The 24,787-nt window shown below is 46.9% G+C and overlaps 1 protein-coding gene across 1 annotated transcript in view; it reads right to left on the minus strand.

The window, feature by feature from the left end:
* The window catches only part of LOC124624621 (alpha-amylase-like), a 126,723-nt gene extending 104,433 nt beyond the window's left edge, over positions 1–22,290 (minus strand). The window contains exon 1 of the mRNA XM_047149118.1: positions 22,129–22,290. Within this exon, the coding sequence (XP_047005074.1) occupies positions 22,129–22,290 (162 nt within the window). The remainder of the gene's footprint in view (positions 1–22,128) is intronic.
* Between the last annotated feature and the right edge of the window lie 2,497 nt (positions 22,291–24,787).

Raw genomic sequence — 24,787 nt, forward strand, 5'->3', positions numbered from 1 at the left:
GCACCCGGCCGGGGTGGCCGAGCGGTTCTAGGCGCTACAGTCTGGAACCGCGCGACCGCTACGGTCACAGGTTCGAATTCTGCCTCGGGCATGTATGTGTGTGATGTCCTTATGTTAGTTAGGTTGAAGTAGTTCTAAGTTCTAGGAGGCTGATGACCTCAGAAGTTAAGTCCCATAGTGCTCAGAGCCTGGTGGGAGCAGTATTAAGCTATGGGATAAATTCTCCTGCGCTTTTATGGTACCTGTGGTAGTAATCGAAGATGCTGACAGCTGTGAGCCACCTGCATCCCTTCATGCTTGATGTCTTCCTCGACGGCGAAATCATTTTTCAGCAGTACAATGGACCATGTCACGGAGCCAGAACCGTGCTACAGTGGTTTGAGTAGTATTGTAGCGAACTCTTCTGATGTCTCGAACACCAGATTCGCCTCATATAAATCCTATGGAACCCACCTTTGACACTATGGGGCACCATCACCGCGTACGCAGATCAACGGCCTGTTATTTATCCGAATTACACCGTCTGCGAGTAGACGTCTAATGCCACAATTCTACCAACAAACTGTCGGATCCCTGATACACATGATCAGTGATGTATTTCGTTCCAAAAACGGACAAACAAATAATTAAGCAGATCGTCATAATGTTCTGGCTCATCAGTGTATGTGTGTCATGTACTGTACGTATTATTAATTACTACATTTGCGTAATTTACTTAATTAGATGCATTCAGTGCGTGCCAGTTATTTAGGGGATGATATTCAATATGGGGTGCGTTCGATAAGTAAGACAACATTTTTTTCTCGGCCTGTTTCAGCTGATAAAATTTGGAATTTGTTGTGGGCCACCATGGAATATTCTAGTTCCAGCCCCTATAGTTTCATGAAGCTCCGATAGGAGGAGGCACTACACGTACTACACGTACCCTTCAAAATGGCGTCGGTAATGGAGGCAGGTTCCAAGCAGTGGGCTGTCACTGAGTTTCTTTTGGCGTAAAATACCAGCGCATCGTAGATATTTGTAGGCGCTTGCAGAATGTCTACGGAGACCCGACAGTGAACAAAAGCACGGTGACTCGTTGGGCGAGGTGTATGTGATCATAACTACAAGGTCGCGCAAGGTCATGCAGTGTTGGAACGTGCGGACACTCTCATTAGATGTGATCAATGAACACCTCGCTGCACAATTGAACGTCTCTGTTGGTGGTGCTACCACGCTCGTCCACCAGTTGGTGTAATCGAAGGTGTGTGCCCGCTGGGTTCCTCACTGCCTAACAGAAGACCCCAAGAGCAACGAAGGACCATCTGTGCGGAATTGGATCCCGCAATAAGCTGTACGTGGATGACGGGAAGGTTATTGGATCCCGCAATAAGCTGTACGTGGATGACGGGAAGGTTATTGATGCAGCATGACGTTGGCTCAGACGTCGACCAGTAGAGTGGAACCATTCGGACATACAGGCTCTCCTAGTAAGATGGCACAAGGCCGTGACGTTGCACGGACATTGTGTTGAAAAACAGGGTTTTGTAGGCGAAAGAGGGGGTAATAATACGATGTATTGGAATCCGGAATAAAACCAACCTTCTCTCAGAAAAAAAATGTGTTGAGTTACTTATTGAACGCCACTCGTTTATCACCTTATACACTACTGGCCAATGAAATAGCTACACAAAGAAGAAATGCACATGATAAACGGGTATTCATTGGACAAATATACTATGCTAGAACTGACATGTGATTACATTTTCACGCAATTTGGGTGCATAGATCCTGAGAAATCAGTACCCAGAACAACCACCTCTGGCCGTAATAACGGCCTTGATACGCCTGGGCATTGAGTCAAACAAGAGCTTGGATGGCTGTTAAAGGTACAGCTGCCCATGCAGCTTCAACACGATACCACAGTTCATCAAGAGTAGTGATTGGCGTATTGTGACGAGCCAGTTCCTCGGCCACCATTGACCAGGCGTTTTCAATTTGTGAGAGATCTGGAGAATGTGCTGCCTCGGGGAACAGTCGAACATTTTCTGTATCCAGAAAGGCCCGTACAGGACCTACAACGTGCGGTCGCGCATTATCCTGCTGAAATGTAGGGTTTCGCAAGGATCGAATGAACGGTAGAGCCACGGGTCGTAACACACCTGAAATGTAATGTCCACTGTTCAAAGTGCCGTCAATGCGAACAAGAGGTGAGCGAGACGTGTAACCGATGGCACCCCATGCCATCACGTCGGGCGACACGCCAGTATGGTGAGGACGGATACACGCTTCCAATGTGCGTTCACCGCGATGTCGCCAAACACGGATGCGACCGTCATGATGCTGTAAACAGAAACTGGATTCATCCGAAAAAATGACGTTTTGCCATTGTGAACCCAGGTTTGTCGTTGAGTACACCATCGCAGGCGCTCCTGTCTGTTCAAAAAAATGGTTCAAATGGCTCTGAGCACTATGGGACTCAACTGCTGAGGTCATTAGTCCCCTAGAACTTAGAACTAGTTAAACCTAACTAACCTAAGGACATCACAAACATCCATGCCCAAGGCAGGATTCGAACCTGCGACCGTAGTGGTCTTGCGGTTCCAGACTGCAGCGCCTTTAACCGCACGGCCACTTCGGCCGGCGCTCCTGTCTGTGATGCAGCGTCAAGGGTAACCGCAGCCATGGTCTCCGAGCTGATACTCCATGCTGCTGCAAGCGTCGTCGAACTGTTCGTGCAGATGGTTGTTGTCTTGCAAACGTTCCCATATGTTGACTCAGGGATCGAGACGTGGCTGCACGATCCGTTACAGCCATGCGGATAAGATGCCTGTCATCTCGACTGCTAGTGATACGAGACCGTTGGGATCAAGCACGGCGTTCCGTATTACCCTCCTGAACCCACCGATTCCATATTCTGCTAACAGTCATTGGATCTCGACTAACGCGAGCAGCAATGTCGCGATACGATAAACCGCAATCGCGATAGGCTACGATCCGACCTTTATCAAAGTCGGAAACGTGATGGTACGCACTTCTCCTCCTTACACGGGACATCACAACAACGTTTCACCAGGCAACGCCGGTCAACTGCTGTTTGTGTATGAGAAATCGGTTGGAAACTTTCCTCCTGTCAGCACGTTGTAGGTGTCGCCACCGGCGCCAAGCTTGTGTGAATGCTCTGAAAAGCTAATCATTTGCATATCACAGCATCTTCTTCCTGTCGGTTAAATTTCGCATCTGTAGCACGTCATCTTCGTGGTGTAGCAATTTTAATGGCCAGTAGTGTATTTGAGATCTAAAGTCTCAAAATTATACAGACTGTAAACGGCTCTAAATTGAGTATTTTGAGGAAAGGACCAGTACTTGGAATAAATACAAACATCAAAAAAAGTTTTGGATCACTTCAGTTCCGAGAGTTCCGGAACCTGTACAGAAAATTGGAATAGAGATGAACATAAACATCATTTCCGCCCTTTTTATTGCTCATAAAAGCCATACATGGCATGTTGTACCATCATACAGCGAGATCTTCAGAGGTGATGGTCCAGATTGCTCTACACACCGGTACCTCCAATACCCAGTAGCACGTCCTCTTGCATTGATGCATGCCTGTATTCGTCGTCGCATGCTATCCACAAGTTCATCAAGGCACTGTTGGTCCAGTTTGTTCCACTCCTCAACGGCGATTCGGCGATTCGGCGTAGATCCCTCAGAGTGGTTGGTGGGTCACGTCGTCCATAAACAGCCCTTTTCAATCTGTCCCAGGCATGTTCGATACGGTTCATGTCTGGAGAACATGCTGGCCACTCTAGTAGGACAATGTAGTTATCTTTAGGGAAGTCATTCACAAGACGTCCACGATGGGGCGCGAATTATGGTCCGTGAAGACGAATGCCTCGCCAATACGCTGCCGATATGGTTTCACTATCGGTCGGAGGATGGCATTCACGTATCGTACAGGCGTTACGACGCCTTCCATGACCACCAGCGGCGTACGTCGGCCCGACATAATGCCACCCCAAAACAGCAGGGAACCTCCACCTTGCTGCGCTCGCTGGACAGTGTGTCTAAGGCGTTTAGCCTGACCGGGTTGCCTCCAAACACGTCCCTGACATTTGTCTGGTTGAAGGTATATGCGAGACTCATCGGTGCAGAGAAAGTGATGCCAATCCTGAGCGGACCATTCTGCATGTTGCTGGGCCCATCTGTACCGTGCTGCATGGTGTCGTGGTTGCAAAGATGGACCTCTCCATGGACGTCGGGAGTGAAGTTGCGCATCATGCAGCTTCTTGCGCACAGTTAAACTCGTGACACGACGTCCTGTGACTGCACGAAATGCATTATTCAACATGGTGGCATTGCTGTCAGGGTTACTCCGAGCCATAATCCGTAGGCAGTGGTCATCCACTGCAGTGGTAGCCGTTGGGCGGCCTGAGGGAGTCATGTAATTGACAGTTTTTGTCTCTCTGCATCTCCTCCATGGTAGCCGTTGGGCGGCCTGAGGGAGTCATGTAATTGACAGTTTTTGTCTCTCTGCATCTCCTCCATGTACGAACAACATCGCTTTGGTTCACCCCGAGACACCTAGACACTTCCCTTGTTGAGAGCTTTTCCTGGCACAAAGTAACAATGTGGACGCGATCGAACCGCGGTATTGGCCATCTAGGCATGGTTGAGCTGCAGACAACACGAGCCATGTACACGTCCTTCCTGGTGGAATGACGGGAACTGATCGGCTGTCGGACCCCATCCGTCTAATAGGCGCTGCTCATGCATGATTGTTTACATCTTTGGGCGGGTTTAGTGACATCTCTGAAAAGTCAAAGCGACTGTGTCCGTGATACAATATCCACAGTCAACGTCTACCTTCAGGAGTTCTGGAAACCGGAGTGATGCCCAACTTTTTTTAATGTGTGTATTTTAGACAATACTAGGATGTGATTGAGGCAAGTTCACATGAACTGCTGATGTTTCTGTATCACTGTCGGAGGCGCTACCTTGAAAGACAATACACAGTCCTGTGTGATGTGCCTACGGTGGATTTTACCTGTGGGGTTTCATGAAGTCGTTGGTTATTGAGACCCAGTGTAAGCAGAGCAGGAACTGACTGGTAGATTCCTGTACGTGTGTCATATTGTGCAGGAGAGCACTGGGTATTGGATAGAGCGCAGCAACATATTGTGCGTTGCTGGATTGATAACATTTAGACAAGCGGACATTACTTCGAGTAGTTATTATGAGCTGCAGTTGTTGCTATATGATATAAACCGTCTATGTCAGTTAAAAAATAAATATCTGTTCACGTCAATTAGTTCTTCAACTCAAAATCAACAGTATACGATTTTATACCACCACTTATTGGCACTAAATGTTTGAGGTACTCTATATACATCTATAGCACTCATTAAGTGCTTTACGTTTCCAGAATGAATTTTCACTAGGCAGCGGAGTGGCCCTGATATGAAAGTTCCTGGCAGGTTAAAACTGTGTGCTGAACTGAGACGCGAAACCAAGTCCTTTGCCTCTCGCGGGCAATAAAAAGCTGAAGTTGTCAGCGGTGACATTGAAGGGATATCATACGACATCCGCATAGACCAAATTACGAAGAAACAAGTTGACAGAACGGAAAAAATAATTGGTAGAGCACTTGCCCACGAAAGGCAAAAGTCCCGGGTTCGAGCCCCGGTCTAGCACACAGTTTTAATCTGTCAGGCAGTTTCAGGTACAATACTTTGATTATCATTTACTTACTTATTCCTTGGTGCCGAGTGGGTCCATCTAGCCACGTTGCATTTGGCAGTGACATACGCTTTCTCCTGTGCCCGAATTCATTTCTTTTTGGAGTAGGTTTGTTCGTACTGCTCTGTTCTGGAGACACTGGATCTTGTTTTAGATTGACCGCCTCGATTTTATCTTTTGTCGCTAACTTTTTGCTGAAGAGATCTCTGTCAAAAGCTCTACGAACCTGATTTCTAATGATTGGAGAGTTTCTTTGGTGCTTGAATGCCTTTTCAGTCAGGATGTTCCGCCCGTCCGTTTCAGCTTATCATAAAATCGTGTCCCTCTTTTGCGGATATTTCTGTGCATTTTTGCTACTTTACAGTTCGTTTTTTTCTTTAGGAACGCTGTTCTTCTAATTGTACGCTAATATTTCTCTAACAATTTTGCGCTCTTTCTTTTCCAGCTGTCCAAGGTCATTTATCGCCATTCGTAAACAGGTTCCGGCAGCGTACAAGAACACTGGCCTCAGAAATATTGTATAATGGTTTATCCTGATGTTCTGAGAAAGATACTGTCTATTGAGATAACTTTTGATATTTGATAGAATAATGGTTTATCCTGATGTTCTGAGAAAGATATTGTCTGTTTAGTTTTTGGTATTTGGTAGACGTGAAGGCCTATTCGTTCTTGATGTACTTCTTTGTGCAAACGTACTTAAATGTTTCTGTTTTGCTAATATCTCCATATTCTTTATGGAGCCGTGGTATCGCATCTCTGATACAGGTCTTTACTTTTGTTTTGTACAGATAACTCTGTAAGCCCTTTTGTTTGGCGATTTCCTGCGGCAGGCTGATTTGGATCTTAGCGGGTTTTATGACATTTGACACAATGGTGGTGTTAGTGATTATAGCTAGGCTAAACAGACTACTGGTTCCCATTCTCGGTGGGATGTTAGCGTATTTTTAAGTTTTGTTCGTCAAGTTCGGAGGGTATTTTCGAAAACGCAGCTAAAAAACAACGGAGACAGATCATCATGATGTTGCACGCCAGTTTTGACCTCAAAGGAATACGAGAGATAGCCTAGGAACTCCACGTTGGATTTCGTGCCCGTAAGGTGGTTGTAATTACGACCGGCAGTTTCCCGTCAATACTGAATTCAGCATGCCAATTAACAAAATAAAAAGCTGAATATTAAACAATTACTTCCTTATCTGTATGCAGTTTAGGATTCCTTACCATCTTATTTGTATCCTACAGGTATGAGACACCATGTACAGATCTATCATTAATTACGCCCATTTCAGCCTAGTCTCCTTACGAGTCAACGTGGCTACGGCATGGGTACCTTACCTGTCTTGCATTTGTCATGAATCTTTCGCCCAGCACAAAGCCCAAAGCGACTTAAAACAAAAAGAGAGAGAGAGAGAGAGAGAGAAAACGCAGGTGACTCCGTTCTAATAGAAGGGTAGATGAATTAACCCGCAAATTACAGATCAATATCCTTAACTTCTGTTCGCTGCAGAACCCTTGAATATATTCTCAGTTCGAATATACACTCCTGGAAATTGAAATAAGAACACCGTGAATTCATTGTCCCAGGAAGGGGAAACTTTATTGACACATTCCTGGGGTCAGATACATCACATGATCACACTGACAGAACCACAGGCACATAGACACAGGCAACAGAGCATGCACAATGTCGGCACTAGTACAGCGTATATCCACCTTTCGCAGCAATGCAGGCTGCTATTCTCCCATGGAGACGATCGTAGAGATGCTGTATGTAGTCCTGTGGAACGGCTTGCCATGCCATTTCCACCTGGCGCCTCAGTTGGACCAGCGTTCGTGCTGGACGTGCAGACCGCGTGAGACGACGCTTCATCCAGTCCCAAACATGCTCAATGGGGGACAGATCCGGAGATCTTGCTGGCCAGGGTAGTTGACATACACCTTCTAGAGCACGTTGGGTGGCACGGGATACATGCGGACGTGCATTGTCCTGTTGGAACAGCAAGTTCCCTTGCCGGTCTAGGAATGGTAGAACGATGGGTTCGATGACGGTTTGGATGTACCGTGCACTATTCAGTGTCCCCTCGACGATCACCAGTGGTGTACGGCCAGTGTAGGAGATCGCTCCCCACACCATGATGCCGGTTATTGGCCCTGTGTGCCTCGGTCGTATGCAGTCCTGATTGTGGCGCTCACCTGCACGGCGCCAAACACGCATACGACCATCATTGGCACCAAGGCAGAAGCGACTCTCATCGCTGAAGACGACACGTCTCCATTCGTCCCTCCATTCACGCCTGTCGCGACACCACTGGAGGCGGGCTGCACGATGTTGGGGCGTGAGTGGAAGACGGCCTAACGGTGTGCAGGACCGTAGCCCAGCTTCATGGAGACGGTTGCGAATGGTCCTCGCCGATATCCCAGCAGCAACAGTGTCCCTAATTTGCTGGGAAGTGGCGGTGCGGTCCCCTACGGCACTGCGTAGGATCCTACGGTCTTGGCGTGCATCCGTGCGTCGCTGCGGTCCGGTCCCAGGTCGACGGGCACGTGCACCTTCCACCGACCACTGGCGACAACATCGATGTACTGTGGAGACCTCACGCCCTACGTGTTGAGCAATTCGGCGGCACGTCCACCTGGCCTCCCGCATGCCCACTATACGCTCTCGCTCAAAGTCCGTCAACTGCACATACGGTTCACGTCCACGCTGTCGCGGCATGCTACCAGTGTTAAAGACTGCGATGGAGCTCCGTATGCCACGGCAAACTGGCTGACACTGACGGTGGCGGTGCACAAATGCTGCGCAGCTAGCGCCATTCGACGGCCAACACCGCGGTTCCTTGTGTGTCCGCTGTGCCGTGCGTGTGATCATTGCTTGTACAGCCCTCTCGCAGTGTCCGGAGCAAGTATGGTGGGTCTGACACACCGGTGTCAATGTGTTCTTTTTTCCATTTCCAGGAGTGTACTAAACTTCCTTGAGACTGAGAAGCTCATGTGCACGAATCAGAATGGTGGGAAAGCATCGCTCGTGCGAAACTCAGATTGCCCTTTTGTCACGTGACATACTGCGAACTGTGGATGATAGCCAACAGACATATTTCTAGATTTCCTTAAAGCATTTGACACGGTGCCCTACTGCAGGCTGTTAACGAAGTTACGAGCGTATGGAATAAGTTCGCAGATATGTGGCTCGAAATATTCTTAACTAACAGAATCCAGTATGTTGTCCTCGACGGCGAGTGTTGAACAGAGACAAAGATATGGTCAGGGGTGCCCAAGAGAAGTGTGATAGGACCGCAGTTGTCCTGTACATACATAAATGATTTGGCGGAAGGGGGTGGGCAACAATCTGCGGTGGTTTGCTGGTGATACTGTGGTGTACGGTAAGGCGTCGAAGTTGAATGACAGTACGACGATACAACACCACTTAGCCAAAATTTATAGTTGGTGTGATGGATGGTGGAAAAATGTAAGTTAATGCGTATGAGTAGGAAGACCAAATATGTAACGTTCGGATACAGTATTACTAGTGCCCTGCTTGACACAGTCAAGTCGTTTAAATAGCTGGACATAACGTTGCAAAGCAATACGAGATGGAACGAGCATGTGAGGACCGTAGTAGGGAAGGTGAACGGTCGACTTCGGTTTATTGGCAGAATTTTAGAAAGGGTGGTTCCACTGTAAAGGAGGACATGTAATGGACGCTGGTGTGACCTTTTCTTGAGTACTGCTCGAGTGTTTGGGATCCTTACCAGGTCGGATTGAAGGACGACGTCGAAGCAATTGAGAGGCGGGCTGCTAGATTTCTTACCGGTAGGTTCGAACAACACGTAACTGTTACGGAGATGCTTCGGGAACTCAAGAGGGAATCCCTGGAGGGAAGGCGACGTTCTTTTCGAGAAACGCTATTGAAGAAATTTAGAGAACCGTCATTTTAAGCTGATTGCCAAAATATTCTACTGACGCCAACACACATTGTGCGTAAGGACCCCAAAGATAAGATACAAGAAATTAGGGCACATACGGAGGAAATTAGACAGTCGTTTTTCCCTGGCTCTATTTGCGAGTCGAACAGTAAAAGGAATGACTAGTAGTGGCACAGGGTACCCTCCGCCACGCACCGTAAGGGGGCTTACGGAGTATCTATGCAGATGTAGAGATGGGTGTAAGTCGCGCAGGATTAGCCGAGCGGTCTGTGGCGCTGCAGCCGTGGACTGTGCGGCTGGTCCCGGCGGAGGTTCGAGTCCTCCCTCGGGGATGGGTGTGTCTATTTATCCTTAGGATAATTTAGGTTAAGAAGTGTGTAAGCTTAGGGACTGATGACCTTAGCAGTTAAGTCCCGTAAGATTTCACACAAACGTGGGTTAAACGGTTCTGGAACTGTCTATATATTTTTCCCTGTCTTGTATATTTTCTGAATTAATGACTGGCGATCACGAAAATTACTTTGCCCCACCATTCGATAGCCCTCTGCTCAGGCGAACCAAGGGAATTTTCAGTTGGCAATGGAAAATTGATTTTAATGCGTAAATTGACTGATTAATTACATTGGGTGTTTAATTAATTGATTTATAAACCCGTAAATATCAGTCAAGGTTATATGATCCTGTGATTGGAAATGTGATTTTAATTTAACTCGATTCTCTTTCTTTGTGAGTAGACTACTCTGGACAGCTATTGAGACTTCTCCAAGTGCTTTATTCGTCTCAGAAAAGTCTCAAAATTACGATGGGTCTCATTCTTCCGATGTTTTGGATCGGCACAGCGGTGTTACTCGTGGCGTCATCGTGTGGGCAGCGACCGGGTTCGACATCAGCTCACCGCTGGTAGTGAGTGAGGAAACTCTGACGGTGCAACGGTACGTCGGTGACATCCTGCATCATCACGTGTTAGCACTCATGCGATAATATCGTGGTGTCATTTTTTAAAAGGAAAATGCACGTCCACACATGGCACATACCTCTATGGACTGCCTGCGTGATGATTAAATATTCCTGAAGGTAGTAAGATCCTCATATCCGTCCCCGACAGAACACTTATGGGACCAGCTCGGACGTCAACTCCAGCTCAGTGCCAGTAGCCAGCATACCAAGGACCAGTTGCAACAGCTGTGGGCCAGCTTGCTTCAAGAGAGGATGCAATGGCACCCTTCCCACCCGAATCGCTGCATACATCCTAGTCAAAGGGAATGTAACGTCATATTCATAAGTGGGCTCATACTTCCAAGTCCTTCGTAAATTGGACTCGATTTTGTAATCATCGAAAAGATATCACATACCCTCTCAACCCACGAAGTTTCATTTTTTTGCTTCCTGCCCTTCCGGATACTTCACACGCTTTTTGTCAAGCAGTGTTTTATGTGACGTCACTTTGCTCCGGAACCCATAAAATGTTAGTTAATAGCACATAGTCAGAATTTACAGCGAATGCTTTAATAATTTCTGTAATTACAAGCTCCGTCGTCTAAATCTGTTTGCTGCTTTGACTACACTGTGACAGACATGATGACTTACCTTATGTTATTCGCATTGCTATAACGATAAAAATGGTTCAAATGGCTCTGAGCTCTATGCGACTTAACTTCTGAGGACATCAGTCGCCTAGAACTTAGAACTACTTAAACCTAACTAACCTAAGGACATCACACACATCCATGCCCGAGGCAGGATTCGAACCTGCGACCGTAGCGGTCTCTCGACTCCAGACTGTAGCGCTTAGAACCGCACGGCCACTCCAGTCGGCGCTATAACGATATCTGCACGTATGTTTCACATGCGTATATTGTAAATACGATTGTAACTTGACATTTCCTTGAGGGTATTAAGTGAAGTGTCTTGACTATTCGCTTTATGCACGCTTATGTGCTGCTCTGAAGATGATAGTTTAAGCTGCTGAAACTAATAATCACTGCTTTCAACATTGTGATGTGGGCAAATAAGGAATAAAAAATTTAGAGTATTCAAGTTACAGATCGCTTTCTCCATGGCGATTATGTCAGATAATTACAAATGAATACATCGTAATAAATGAAAACCTGAACTACAGAGGGATTCGAAACCGTCTCCCCCGCTTACCGCGAGCAGTGGCCTTAAACATGTAAGCAACATGAGCATGGCTCACTTCCAGGGCCGACTCTAGCTTTCAGTGTCAAAGAATAACTTTCTGCCAAACTCTATGCTTCATATTTCGCGAAATAAGTTTCCCCCGGTGGACGGCTTCTGGTGGTAGTGTACGGAAGTAGAGGAAAAAACGCCAGGGACAATAAAACAAGGATCGTCGAATAGACGCACACAACTATAGTTCTACACTGATGAGCCAAAACGCTATGACCAAGGTCCACGGCGAAACTGGATGCCTCCTGTTGACGTAAAGTGCACGTGGCGCGGCAAGGGAAGTATACAAGTGGAGCAGAGACGGATAGGGAATTATTTTAGAGACGATACGGGCCGAAAATGTAGAAATCTATTGACGTAGGAGAAATTGGCAAAAGTAAGACTGTCGCCTGGGAACGAGCACCTAGGAAACGGTGAAGCGGATCCGCTGTCCGCGTGCTAACGTCGTCGGCATCGATGGAAAATGAACAACTGCGAAACCAAGAGCAGGCGACGTTGGATGTCCATACCTCGTCAAAGAACGTGGAAAAAAATGGTTCAAATGGCTCTGAGCACTATGGGACTTAACATCTGAGGTCATCAGTCCCCTAGAACTTAGAACTACTTAAACCTAACTAACCTAAGGACATCACATCCATGCCCAAGGCAGGATTCGAACCTGCGACCGTAGCAAAGAACGTGGAGATCGGAAGCTTGTCCGCTCTGTAAGGAAATGTGTGGGAGATCTGACGACAGAATACAGTGCAGGTGCAGTCACCAGCGTTTCGGAGGATACAGTTCAGCACCAACTGTTAAACATCCAGTGCTACGGAACCCGACCCCAATGTGTTTCCCTATTGTTCCAGCGACATCGTCAGTTACGATTGTAAAGGGTGCGGGATCATCGAGACTGGACATTGGATTAATGTAAACGCGTTGCTTGGTCGGCTGAATCGCATTTCTTGCTACACAAGGAAGGTGTTTGTGTCAGGAAACACTGTCATTCTGGCGAACGGCTCCTCGAAACAAGCACCAGGCATACGAAGCGAATGTTATGCTGCAGGGGACATTCTCTTGTGTCTCCATAGAATCTCTAATAGTAATCGTAGGCATCATGACATAATATGTGGACTACGCCAACATTATTGCGAACCACCTGCATACATTTTATGCTCCACGTCTTCTCTTCCCAGACTGCATACATTTCAGCAATATAGCTGTCCACTTCACAAGGCGAGGGTGGCTCGAAGAGCATGATAGTGACCTCACCTTGATGTCTTGGCCACCAAATTCCACGAATCTAAACCCGATTGAACAAATATGGAGTACTATCGAGCTCTAGCTCGCGTCCTCAAACCAGTGGTCCGTATTTTACGATAGCTGATCGGCCTGTGTGTATTAAATGGTACCACGTACCTCTGAAAACCTAACAACGACTTATGAATCCATGCGCTCCAAAAGTGGACCAACACTTTGCTAATCATGTGGCTATCATGCTTTGCTCATCCGTGTATATTGCTGTCGCCAGTCTCTTGTAGAATTTTAAAACACGATTTATGTTCGGGTATTATGACCTTTCTGGAAATCAAAAAATTCTCTGCAGGAATGAACATGGATCCCACAAACAACGGTCATAAGAACCCAGCTTGCTGTGTTAGACCGGGAGGCTCAAAGGCAGCAGGCACTGGAGCCCGGGTTGAAGCCGTTCTCATTGGTACCCAAAAAGGCATTCGATACATTTCCACATTGCACTCTCATGGACACAGTGCGACGGAACAGACAAACATAACAGCAGGCACACCGCAAGATTGTGCTAAGGACACAATCATATACACTGACGTCCAAACCTTAAGTAATTTTCACAAGACGTGTCACTGCCATGTAAGATAGACACATGAAATTTGGACCACACATAGAAAGAACTGCTGCAGTACACTACGCTACAGTACAGTACGCTACAGTACAGAACGTAACAGAAAGAAATACGGAATAAGATGATAAGAAATGACAATTTTATTCAAAGACAGTAATTACACTGCTGCAGTTACCGCGATTTACAGGGTGATTATAATTAAAGTTAAACTTTCAAAACGCTGTAGAAATAACGCCACTGGTCAGAATGACGTCAAATTGCAACGGAATATTACCGGAGAAGGGGAAAAACGTATGGCAGAATAAAAAAATAGTGTGAAAATTGATCAATGCATGTGTCAGATTACGTAACTGAAAACACCTGTCATGCGCCAGACCCATTGGAAATAGAAATGTCGTGTGACTAGGACCTCCTGTCAGGTAGACCGTTCGCCGGCTGCAAGTCTTTCGATTTGACGCCACTTCGGCGACTTCCGCGTCTATGGGGATGAAATGATGATGATTAGGACAACACAACACCCAGTCCCTGAGCGGAGAAAATGTCCGACCCAGCTGGGAATCGAACTTGGGCCCTTAAGATTGACATCCTGTCGCGCTGACCACTTTTTTTTTATCTCATTTTGTTCGCTTTTCTTCATTGCGTCTGCTCAGGGCGGACGTCGTAAGACAGCTGTTTAAGTTCGTTGATGATCGGTTAACTCAGCTTTCTTTATTACAGAGGGTGCGTAACCCTCTGACCGAACACGCTGAGCTACCGTGCCGGCTTCCACTCAGCAACCGGGGAAGGACACTCGACCCATTGAAGTTGGTATAAACACACCGGGTACACGGCTTTTCCTCCTTTCACGTCTGCGACGTTCGCCATGACTGTCTCAATGCAGGATCACGCTCTGCTTGTAAAACTGTCTTACAAGAATGATTACTGTGCAGACGTTGCTCTACAGAAGTTTCGGGCACTGAGGGGTTTGAAAAAAAAAACATTAGTTAGACGGCTGCTGTGGGTCTGAAGAAGATTATTCGTAATTTCGAAAAGATAGGTTCTTTTGGTGTGCAACCTGGTAGAGAGAGGAAACTAATTGATTCGATGTCAGCGGAAGCAGTGGTCACAGCGATGCAGGAGGAGACGAGTGGTGGTGTGCAAACCCGTAGTGCATGGAGAACTGCCCGAACATTGGACACGCCCATGAGCAAGTTCCGTAAAATCCTACAAAACATTCCTCTTTGCTATCCCTTCGAAGTTACTCACGTGCACGAGTTACTTCCTGTTGACCTGCCAGCAACAGACACATTTGCTTTAGAATTTCTTGCTCGCGTGGAAGTGGACAATGATTGGCTGTGGAAGATTTTGTGCCGGCCGGAGTGGCCGAGCGGTTAAAGGCGCTACAGTCTGGAACCGCACGACCACAACGGTCGCAGGTTCGAATCCTGCCTCGGGCATGGATGTGTGTGATGTCCTTAGGTTAGTTAGGTTTAAGTAGTTCTAAGTTCTAGGGGACTTATGACCACAGCAGTTGAGTCCCATAGTGCTCAGAGCCATTTGAGCCATTTGGAAGATTTTGTGGACAGATGAAGCCTGCTTGCATCTGACAGGATATGTCATTACACATAATTGTCGTATATGGGCAATGGAAAATCCACACAAATCAACCAGTGCCCCTTCATCCTGAAAAGGTCACTACGTGGTGCAGGTTTATGGCATCATTTATCATATTACCATTTTTTTTAAGAGACAGGTGCTTCCGGTCCTGTTACCTGTACCGTCACTGGTAAGCGCTAATGAGTGTCTTTTGCGCAACCACGTCATTTCAGCTCTCCAACAGCGTGGATGTGTGGATGGGATCATTTTTATGCAAAATGGCGCACCTCCACTCATTGCAAATCCCGTTAAGCAGCTACTGAAGCGCCATTTCGATAATGCTAGAATTATCAGCCGCCGTATCTCTACAGCCTGGCCGTCCCGATCACCTGATCTTAACCCGTGTGGGCTGGGTTGTTTGGGGAAGAGACCAAACAGCGCGGTCATCTGTCTCACTGGATTACGGGAGGATGGGGAAGGAAGTCGGCCGTGCCCTTTCAAAGGTACCATCCCAACATTTGCCTGAAGCGATTTAGGGAACTCACGGAAAAAGTGGATCAGGATGGCCGAACGGGGGATTGAACCGTCGTCCTCCCGAATGCAAGTCCAGTGTGCTAACCACTGCACCACCTCCCGCGGTTAATCCGTATGACTTCTGGCTGTGGGGCTATCTGAAGGATGTTGTGTTCAGTGTTCCGACTGCAAACTTGGCTGCACTGAAGGCACATATTGCGCAACGCATTCTGAACGTGACCCTGGAAACACTTCGATCACTTATGGAGCATGCTGTTTCTCGATATCAACTTGTTGCAGATAACGGTGGACAGCATATTGAACATGTTTTGCACCAGTCACACTGAAATTAATAATCCGATTTGATTTTGATTCATGCTTTTTATGCGGTTTTTGGCCTCAGGACAATTAAAAACCGATTTTTCTCATCCAATGTGATATGACCTTGCCGTGGTAGATGGGCTTACGTAACTAACAGTATCGCACCTGTACACCTATGCACACTGAGCAGCACAGTTTGTTTAACGTCTAACGTACACCTTAGGCACTGTTGTATGATTCATTTGCCATTTGCAGTCGACCACTATTAAATTATGATGCTTACAGCGCCGTCTATTGCTACATTTTGTAACTATTTATTTTTCTTCTGCCGTACGTTTTACCCCTCCTCTGATAACATTCCGTTGCAATTTGACGTCATTCTGACCAGTGGTGTTATTTCTACAGGGGTTTGAAAGTTTAATTACAGTCACCCTCTATTATTGTCCTCCGCACATTACAGTAGGCGGGACACAGTTCCTAACACTGTGTGATCACCATGAAGGGCAATGCATGCTCTGCAACGTGCTCCCTACACGCCACAAGGTTGGTAAGGATTTCTTACACTAGCGCGGTTGGCAATTGCTGGATGGAGGTACTGCAATACATCTACATCTACATCCATACTCCTCAAGCCACCTGAAGGTGTGTGGCGGAGGGTACATTGAGTACCTCTATCGGTTCTCCCTTCTATTCCACTCTCGTATTGTTCGTGGAAAGAAAGATTGTCGGTATGCCTCTGTGTGGGCGCTAATCTCTCTGATTTTATCCACATGGTCTCTTCGCGAGATATACATAGGAGGGAGCAACATACAGCTTGACTCTTCGGTGAAAGAATGTTCTCGAAACTTCAACAAAAGCCCGTACCGAGCTACTGAGCGTCTCTCCTGCAGAGTCTTTGGAGTTTATCTGTCATCTCCGCATCGCTTTGCGACTACTAAATGATCCTGCAACGAAGCACGCTGCTCTCCGTTGGATCTTCTTTATCTCTTCTATCAACCCTATCTGGTACAGATCCCACACCGGTGAGCAGTATTCAAACAGTGGGCGAACAAGTGTACTGTAACCTACTTCCTTTGTTTTCGGACTGCATTTCCTTAGGATTCTTCCAATGAAACTCAGTCTGGCATCTGCTTTACCGACGATAAATTTTATATGGTCATTCCATTTTAAATCACTCCTAATGCCTACTCCCAGATAATTTATGGAATTAACTGCTTCCACTTGCTGACCTGCTATATTGTAGCTAAATGATAAAGGATCTTTCTTTCTATGTATTAGTACATTAGACTTGTCCACATTGATATTCAATTGCCATTCCATGCATCATGCGTCAATTCGTTGCAGATCCTCCTGCATTTCAGTACAATTTTCCATTGTTACAACCTCTCGATATACCACACCATCATCCGCAAAAAGCCTCAGTGAACTTCCGATGTCATCCACAAGGTCATTTATGTATATTGTGAATAGCAACGGTCCTACGACCCTCCCCTGCGCCACACCTGAAATCGCTCTTACTTCGGAAGACTTCTCTCCATTGAGAATGACGTGCTGCGTTCTGTTATCTAGGAACTCTTCAATCCAATCACACAATTGGTCTGATAGTCCATATGCTTTTACTTTGTTCATTAAGCGATTGTGGGGAACTGTATCGAACGCCTTGCGGAAGTCAAGAAACACGGCATCTACCTGGGAACCCGTGTCTATGGCCCTCTGAGTATCGTGGACGAATAGCGCGAGCTGGGTTTCACACGATCGTCTTTTTCGAAACCCATGCTGATTCCTGCAGAGTAGATTTCTAGTCTCCAGAAACGTCATTATACTCGAACATAATACGTGTTCCAAAATTCTACATCTCCCCAAAGCGTTCCTCACCTTCTCGATGGACTTCAAGTCTGGGGAACGCGCAGGCCAGTCCATTCGCCGAATATCCTCTCGTTGCAAGGCGTCCTACACTTGCACAGTTCGATGCTGTCACGTATTGTTATCCATGAAAACTAAACGGCCCAATGCACTACTGAAACACGCACATGGGGAGGGAGTGCAGTGTCAGTTAATTTGATCGGTGAGTGTACCATGTTCAAATATTTTGAGGTCAGTACTCCCATGCAGCATCATGCCTCCGTACTATGTAACACCTAGACCACCAAACCGGTCACGTTCCACAATGTTACTGCGTGCATAACTTGTTTCCACCTCTCGCCATATGTGGCTACGTCCAGAATCGCTACTCAGACTGAAAGTGCACTCACCGGAGAACAGCACGTGAACTCAATTCTCGTTGGTCCACTACCTGTGCTCTTGGCACCATCGCGAACGTTGCCGCCGATGTGCGTATGTCAGGGGAACACAGTGCACTGGTCTTTCGGCAAAGAAACACCTCCATGCAGTCGCTGTGCCAATGTGGAGCGTGGAGCGTGAGGTTGGTTGCGGTCCCGTTAAACGCGGTTGCAATTGGACCCGCCGTTTGACGTGGGTCACTTCTTGCCTATTATACAACGTAGCCCTCATCTGCTGCTGTAGTTGACTGTGGTCGACTACCTCCTGTCCTTCGGGTATCAGTGCCAGTGGAACGCCCACCCTCCCTCCCCCCTCTCCCACCTCCATGCAAATGCAACAATGCTGTGAGCAATCCCAAACTCCAGGGCTACAATCGTTAACTTCGTCTTTCGTACAGTTTCCCGATGATGCTTCCCCATGTGAAGTCATCCAGATGTTGTCTCCAGGCGATGAAATGAAGAACTGCGCCACAACCGCTCGATGATTGACACCCACTGCCGGCCGTTGTGACTGAGAAATTCTAGGCGCTTCAGTCCGCAACCGCGCGCCTGCTACGGGAGCAAGTTCGAATCCTGCCTCGGGCATGGTTGTGTGTGATGTCCTTAGGTTGGTTAGGTTTAAGTAGTTCTAAGACTAGGGGACTGATTATCTCAGATGTTAAGTCCCATAGCGATTAGAGCCATTTGAACCATCTGACACCCACTGTCTTTTCCCGTTCCTTCAACAGACTCGAAGTTTTGGGGCTATAGTCGCGCTGACCTCACGCCAAATAACGTCCAACGTTCTGTGAACGACTGGGAGACATCTGGCAACTTGCTGTCTCAGTTTCATTCATTTCTACCGAGTTGTTAATAAGTTATATTACTTTATCTGCCTCGTCCTTATGTTTTGCAGAGCATTCTATGTTGCTTAACAAAGAAAGCGAAGCACCCAGAACACATGGTCGGATATCAATGTAGCTTCATACACGTACACATCGTCGGCGGGAATGTAAACGGTTAAGGTTAAAATCCTCTCTGGCTGGTAAAACGACCACTGAAGTGCATTATTACTGCTCGTGTTTAGTGCTGGTACTAGCGCTGTTGGGGGAATATAAGGGCCATGAACAACGTCAGATGCTGAGTGATCACTGTGACTGACATGAAGATGCTACGTACTCATGTCAGATAGCGTTACCAGAGTTTGAAAGGGGTTTCATTGTGGAACTCCATTTGTCCAGTTGGTGGAATTGTGCAAATCCAGATTTGCGCGAAAACCGGGTGTGATAGTGGCCGGGTGTTGGACTACAGCCGCGCGGGATTAGCCGAGCGGTCTAGGGCGCTGCAGTCATGGGCTGTGCGGCTGATCCCGGCGGAGGTTCGACTCCTCCCCCGGGCATGGGTGTGTGTGTGTTTCCTTAGGATAATTTAAGTTAAGTAGTGTGTAAGCTTAGGGACTGTTGACCTTAGCAGTCAAGTCCCACAAGATTTCACACACATTTGAACATTTTTTTGTTAACGGACTTTTGAGTCACCCTGTATTACTTCCACTGTATATCCCGCGTAATGAGAATGAAGGTAAATTAGTGTTCCGAGCACACGAAGAATCTTACCAACAATCAATCTTGCCCCGTAACATTCGCTACTGGAACATAAAAAGGAGGTGGACTGAGGTTATATTCAAAATGCCGTCCGCCATGAACATTCTTGCAGAATGTAGATGTAGAGTCAGGTTCGAAGGCATCCTCAGAACTCGTATTCCCTCATGGTTGAGGTGACTGTTCGCGATAAGCAGAAAATGTGGGCTCGGTTGCAGAAATTCATTCATCCACCGCATGCCAGGTTCAGCATTTCTGAGCGGTTTTCGCTTCCGTTCATGTCTTTGTCTCTTCATTGATTTCATCCCAATTGAGTACATACACTATTGGCCGTTAAAATTGCTACAGCACGAAGAGGACGTGCTACAAACGCGAAATTTAACCGACAGGAAGAAGATGCTGTGATATGCAAATGATTAGCTTTTCAGAGCATTCACACAACGTTGGCGCCGGTGGCGACACCTACAACGTGCTGATATGAGGAAACTTTCCAACCGATTTCTCATACACAAACAACAGTTGACCGGCGTTGATGGTGAAACGTTACTGTGATGCCTTGTGTAAGGGCCCGCATCTCGTGGTCGTGCGGTAGTGTTCTCGCTTCCCACGCCCGGGTTCCCGGGTTCGATTCCCGGCGGGGTCAGGGATTTTCTCTGCCTCGTGATGGCTGGGTGTTGTGTGATGTCCTTAGGTTAGTTAGGTTTAAGTAGTTCTAAGTTCTAGGGGACTGATGACCTAAGATGTTAAGTCCCATAGTGCTCAGAGCCATTTGAACCATTTTGAACCTTGTGTAAGGAGGAGAAATGCGTACCATCAGGTTTCCGACTTCGATAAAGGTCGGATTGTAGCCTATTCCGATTGCGGTTTATCGTATAGCGACATTGCTGCTCGCGTTGGTCGAGATCCAATGACTGTTAGCAGAATATGGAATTGGTGGGTTCAGGAGGGTAATACGGAACGCCGTGCTGGATCCCAACGGCCTCGTATCACTAGCAGTAGAGATGACAGGCATCTTATCCGCATGGCTGTAACGGATCGTGCAGCCACGTCCCGATCCCTGAGTCAGCAGACGGGGACGTTTGCAACACATCTGTACGAACAGTTCGACGATGTTTGCAGCAGCATGGACTATCAGCTCGGAGACCATGGCTGCGGTTACCCTAGACGCTGCATCACAGACAGGATCGCCTGCAATGTTGTACTCAACGACGAACCTGGGTGCGCGTAAGGCAAAACGTCATTTTTTCGGATGAATCCAGGTTCTGTGTACAGCATCACGATGGTCGCATCCGTGTTTGGCGACATCGCGGTGAACGTACATTGGAAGCGTGTATTCGTCATCGCCATACCGGTGGTTCACCCGGCGTGATGGTATGTGGCGCCATTGGTTACACGTCGCGGTCACCTCTTGTTCGCATTGATGGCACTTTGAACAGTGGACGTTACATTTCAGATGTGTTACGACCCGTGGCTCTACCCTTCATTCGATCCCTGCGAAACCCTGCATTTCAGCAGAATAATGCACGACCGCATGTTGCAGGTCCTGTACGTGCCTTTCTGGGTACAGAAAATGTTCGACTGTTGTCCCGGCCAGAACATTCTCCAGGTCTCTCACCAATTGAAAACGTCTGGTCAATGGTGGCCGAGCAACTGGCTCGTCACAATACGCCAGTCACTGCTCTTGATGAACTGTGGTATCGCGTTGAAGCTGCATGGGCAGCTGTACTTGTACACGCCATCCAAGCTCTGTTTGACTCAATGCCCAGGCGTATCAAGGCCGTTATTACGGTCAGAAGTGGTTGTTCTGGGTGCTTATTTCTCACGATCTATGCACCCAAATTGCGTGAAAATGTGATCACATGTCAGTTCTAGTATAATATATTTGTCCAATGAATACCCGTTATCATGTGCATTTCTTCTTGGTGTAGCAATTTTAATGGCCAGTAGTGTATATTTCATTGCAGTGAACTTAATTCAATTGGTTCGATGTAATAATTTGTAGTATAAAAACAGTTTAAACTGAGACCCCGTACGGGCTATGCTGGGAGCAGTGGAATAGTCAGAATCATTTATAGTCACTCGCGTCAGCCACAGCAGCGAGTGCCAGCTTGGACTCGGACACTACTTTTGAGTTGTTGGCGCAGCGGAAAACGTGCGTACGAACGGCTGTCCGCGTGACGCACCTGCACAGCAGTGTAGCCCCAATGCGGAAGGAACTGCTCGCACTCCCTGGCGATGTCCGCGAACTTCCACTCCAGCAGATGGACGATGGTCGCTGCCGCCGGCAGTGGCAGCAGCCCGAGCAGCGCCGGGAGCACAGCCAGCGCCGCCACGGTCGCCAGCATGACGAGCACGAATTCCCTGTATGGGGGAGGAGGCCTGTTTTGAGCCAGCCGGCGGAAGCCGCAGCTTCACACGAGCATCGCACTGTGACAAGCACCCAGTTCCGCTTCCTCAGTCCGAGCGGTTGTGAATGCGCCGGCGGCTGATGATGGCTGCGCTAATGGGAATGGAATGCAGTCGCAGCAGCGAGTTAGGGGAACAAATTCGGCGGAGACACGCAGTAGGGTTGTCGCTTGTGACATTCCGACAGGTGCACTGCGCACAGTTTTCCGGTAAGCCTACTCCACTCCAGCATTTGACCTTCTGTACACGATGTCATACTGGCCAGAGCCCACAATTTAGTATTGCCGGCAAATAAGTTTGAGGCACTAAAGTTACAAGACTTGACTCCTGCCGGCAAGCCCCAATCTTTCCGTAGCAGGCCTGAGTAACTTCGCGCGTTTTTGAGAAACAGGTTCTCATTCAGATGACAGCAGTTCAAACTATTGTACAGCCATCCCCACGCGATATCTGTACATTATTTAAGATTGATTTCACGGGTGTAGCGCCGGCCGCGGTGACCGAACGGCTCTGGGCGCTTCAGTCCGGAACCGCGCGACTGCTGCGGTCACAGGTTCGAATCCTGCCTCGGGCATGGATGTGTGTGATGTCCGTAGGTTAGTTAGGTTTAAGTAGGTCTAAGTTCTAGGGGACTGAAGACCTCAGATGTTAAGTCCCATAGTGCTCAGAGCCATTTGAACCATTTTTGAACGGATGGAGCTTAAACAGTCAGTGACCTATTTTCCGCTCCGATGCGAACATGTACTTTGTCTGTAATGACTCCGTTGTCGATAGAATGTGAAACGCTAACCTTTGTTTCTTCTATACCAGAATGCAAGGCAACCCCTAGTGATGAACCGCTTCCATGAATGAGGATTGCAGTTGAAATGCACGCAGCCCAAGTGGCACGATGATATGAGTCAGAAGATTTTTAGTTCTTTACATTTCTCTTATCTCCTTGTTTCTGCCGTGGACAATGACAGGGTAAACATTAATTAAACTTCGACAGACACGATCATAAGTTCACTGCTGACCATTACAGTTGCAACACCAGGAAGGATAGCAAACGACGTAATTTTAAATATTGTACATATACTGTACTATCTGCGCGTCCGCTGCTTGTCTCTGGTAGACTGCATAGTCTGCACATATTTTCTTGAATTTCGGATTTTCTTTCATCGAATTTGTATTAGTTTGCTGCATAAGTTCGTTGCGTTCCGGTTACGCATGTTGCTATTCCATTGCTATGAGTTTATTTCTTGACAGTCACCTTTTATTTGTAGGTCACTGTTGCTGTCCCAATTTACATATTGTCATTTTGTCATTTGGAGATAGTGAGTTGAGTTGTAGACGCTAGAAAATGGAGTGCCAAGTGGAGAAATCGGAACACTTCCGACATATTCTTCTATTTGAGTTCAGTAGCGGGGTCAACACAGTTGAGGCAGCCAGAAACGTTAACGCTCTGTATCGGGATAATACCCTTGTACAGAGCACGGTAAGGAAATGGTAATCTCGTTTTAAGGAGGATCGTTTTGACTTTAGTAGACTCTCCATGTTCTGAACAAACTACAGATCAGAATTGCAAACAGTTAAACACGGCGTGCCGCAAGAGTCGGTGCTTGGGCCAATACTATTTATACTCTACGTAAATGACTTTCCTCGCTATATAAATCAGAAACTTATAATGTATGCTGATGACACAACACTCATTTGCACAGCTGACACAAAGGAGGAGCTTGAGAAGGAAGCACTCCTGAATATCGAAAATGCAAATCTGTGGATGATAAAGTCTTCAGATCAATGTATTATCGACTTGTCTTCCCACATTTGTCTTATTCAGTTCATATATGGGGAAGAAAAAGCTGGCTACTTAAAAAGAATATTCACAATTCAGAAAAGGGCAGTGAGATGCATTGCAAAAATACCACCAAGACAGACCTGTAGGCAAGCTTTTGTACACTATAATATTATGACAGTATATTCACTGTACATATGCCAAAGCATAATGGCGGTAAGGTCAAGCGATAAACACCTCCTAAATAAAGATGTACACAAACACGGTACAAGAGGAAATGAAAATTACTACATGATAAACAGAAATCTAAAACTGTCTATGACTGCCCCTGAAGAAGCAGGCAAAAGGTTTTTTAATAAACTCCCCAAAATCATTAAAAAAGAAACAGACCTAAAATGTTTTAAAAACCATTTGAAACTATATCTCACAGAGAAATGTATATGCAGTTTGAGTGGATACTAAGATGGTGTTTAAATATGTTATATCACTACTGAAATGTACCTTTAACAATTATCATTTTTGTATGTTGTTTGAATTTGTGTGTATATACACTCCTGGAAATGGAAAAAAGAACACATTGATACCGGTGTGTCAGACCCACCATACTTGCTCCGGACACTGCGAGAGGGCTGTACAAGCAATGATCACACGCACGGCACAGCGGA

Source organism: Schistocerca americana, chromosome 1 (genome assembly GCF_021461395.2).
Source record: "Schistocerca americana isolate TAMUIC-IGC-003095 chromosome 1, iqSchAmer2.1, whole genome shotgun sequence".
Taxonomy (NCBI): Eukaryota; Metazoa; Arthropoda; class Insecta; order Orthoptera; family Acrididae; genus Schistocerca; species Schistocerca americana.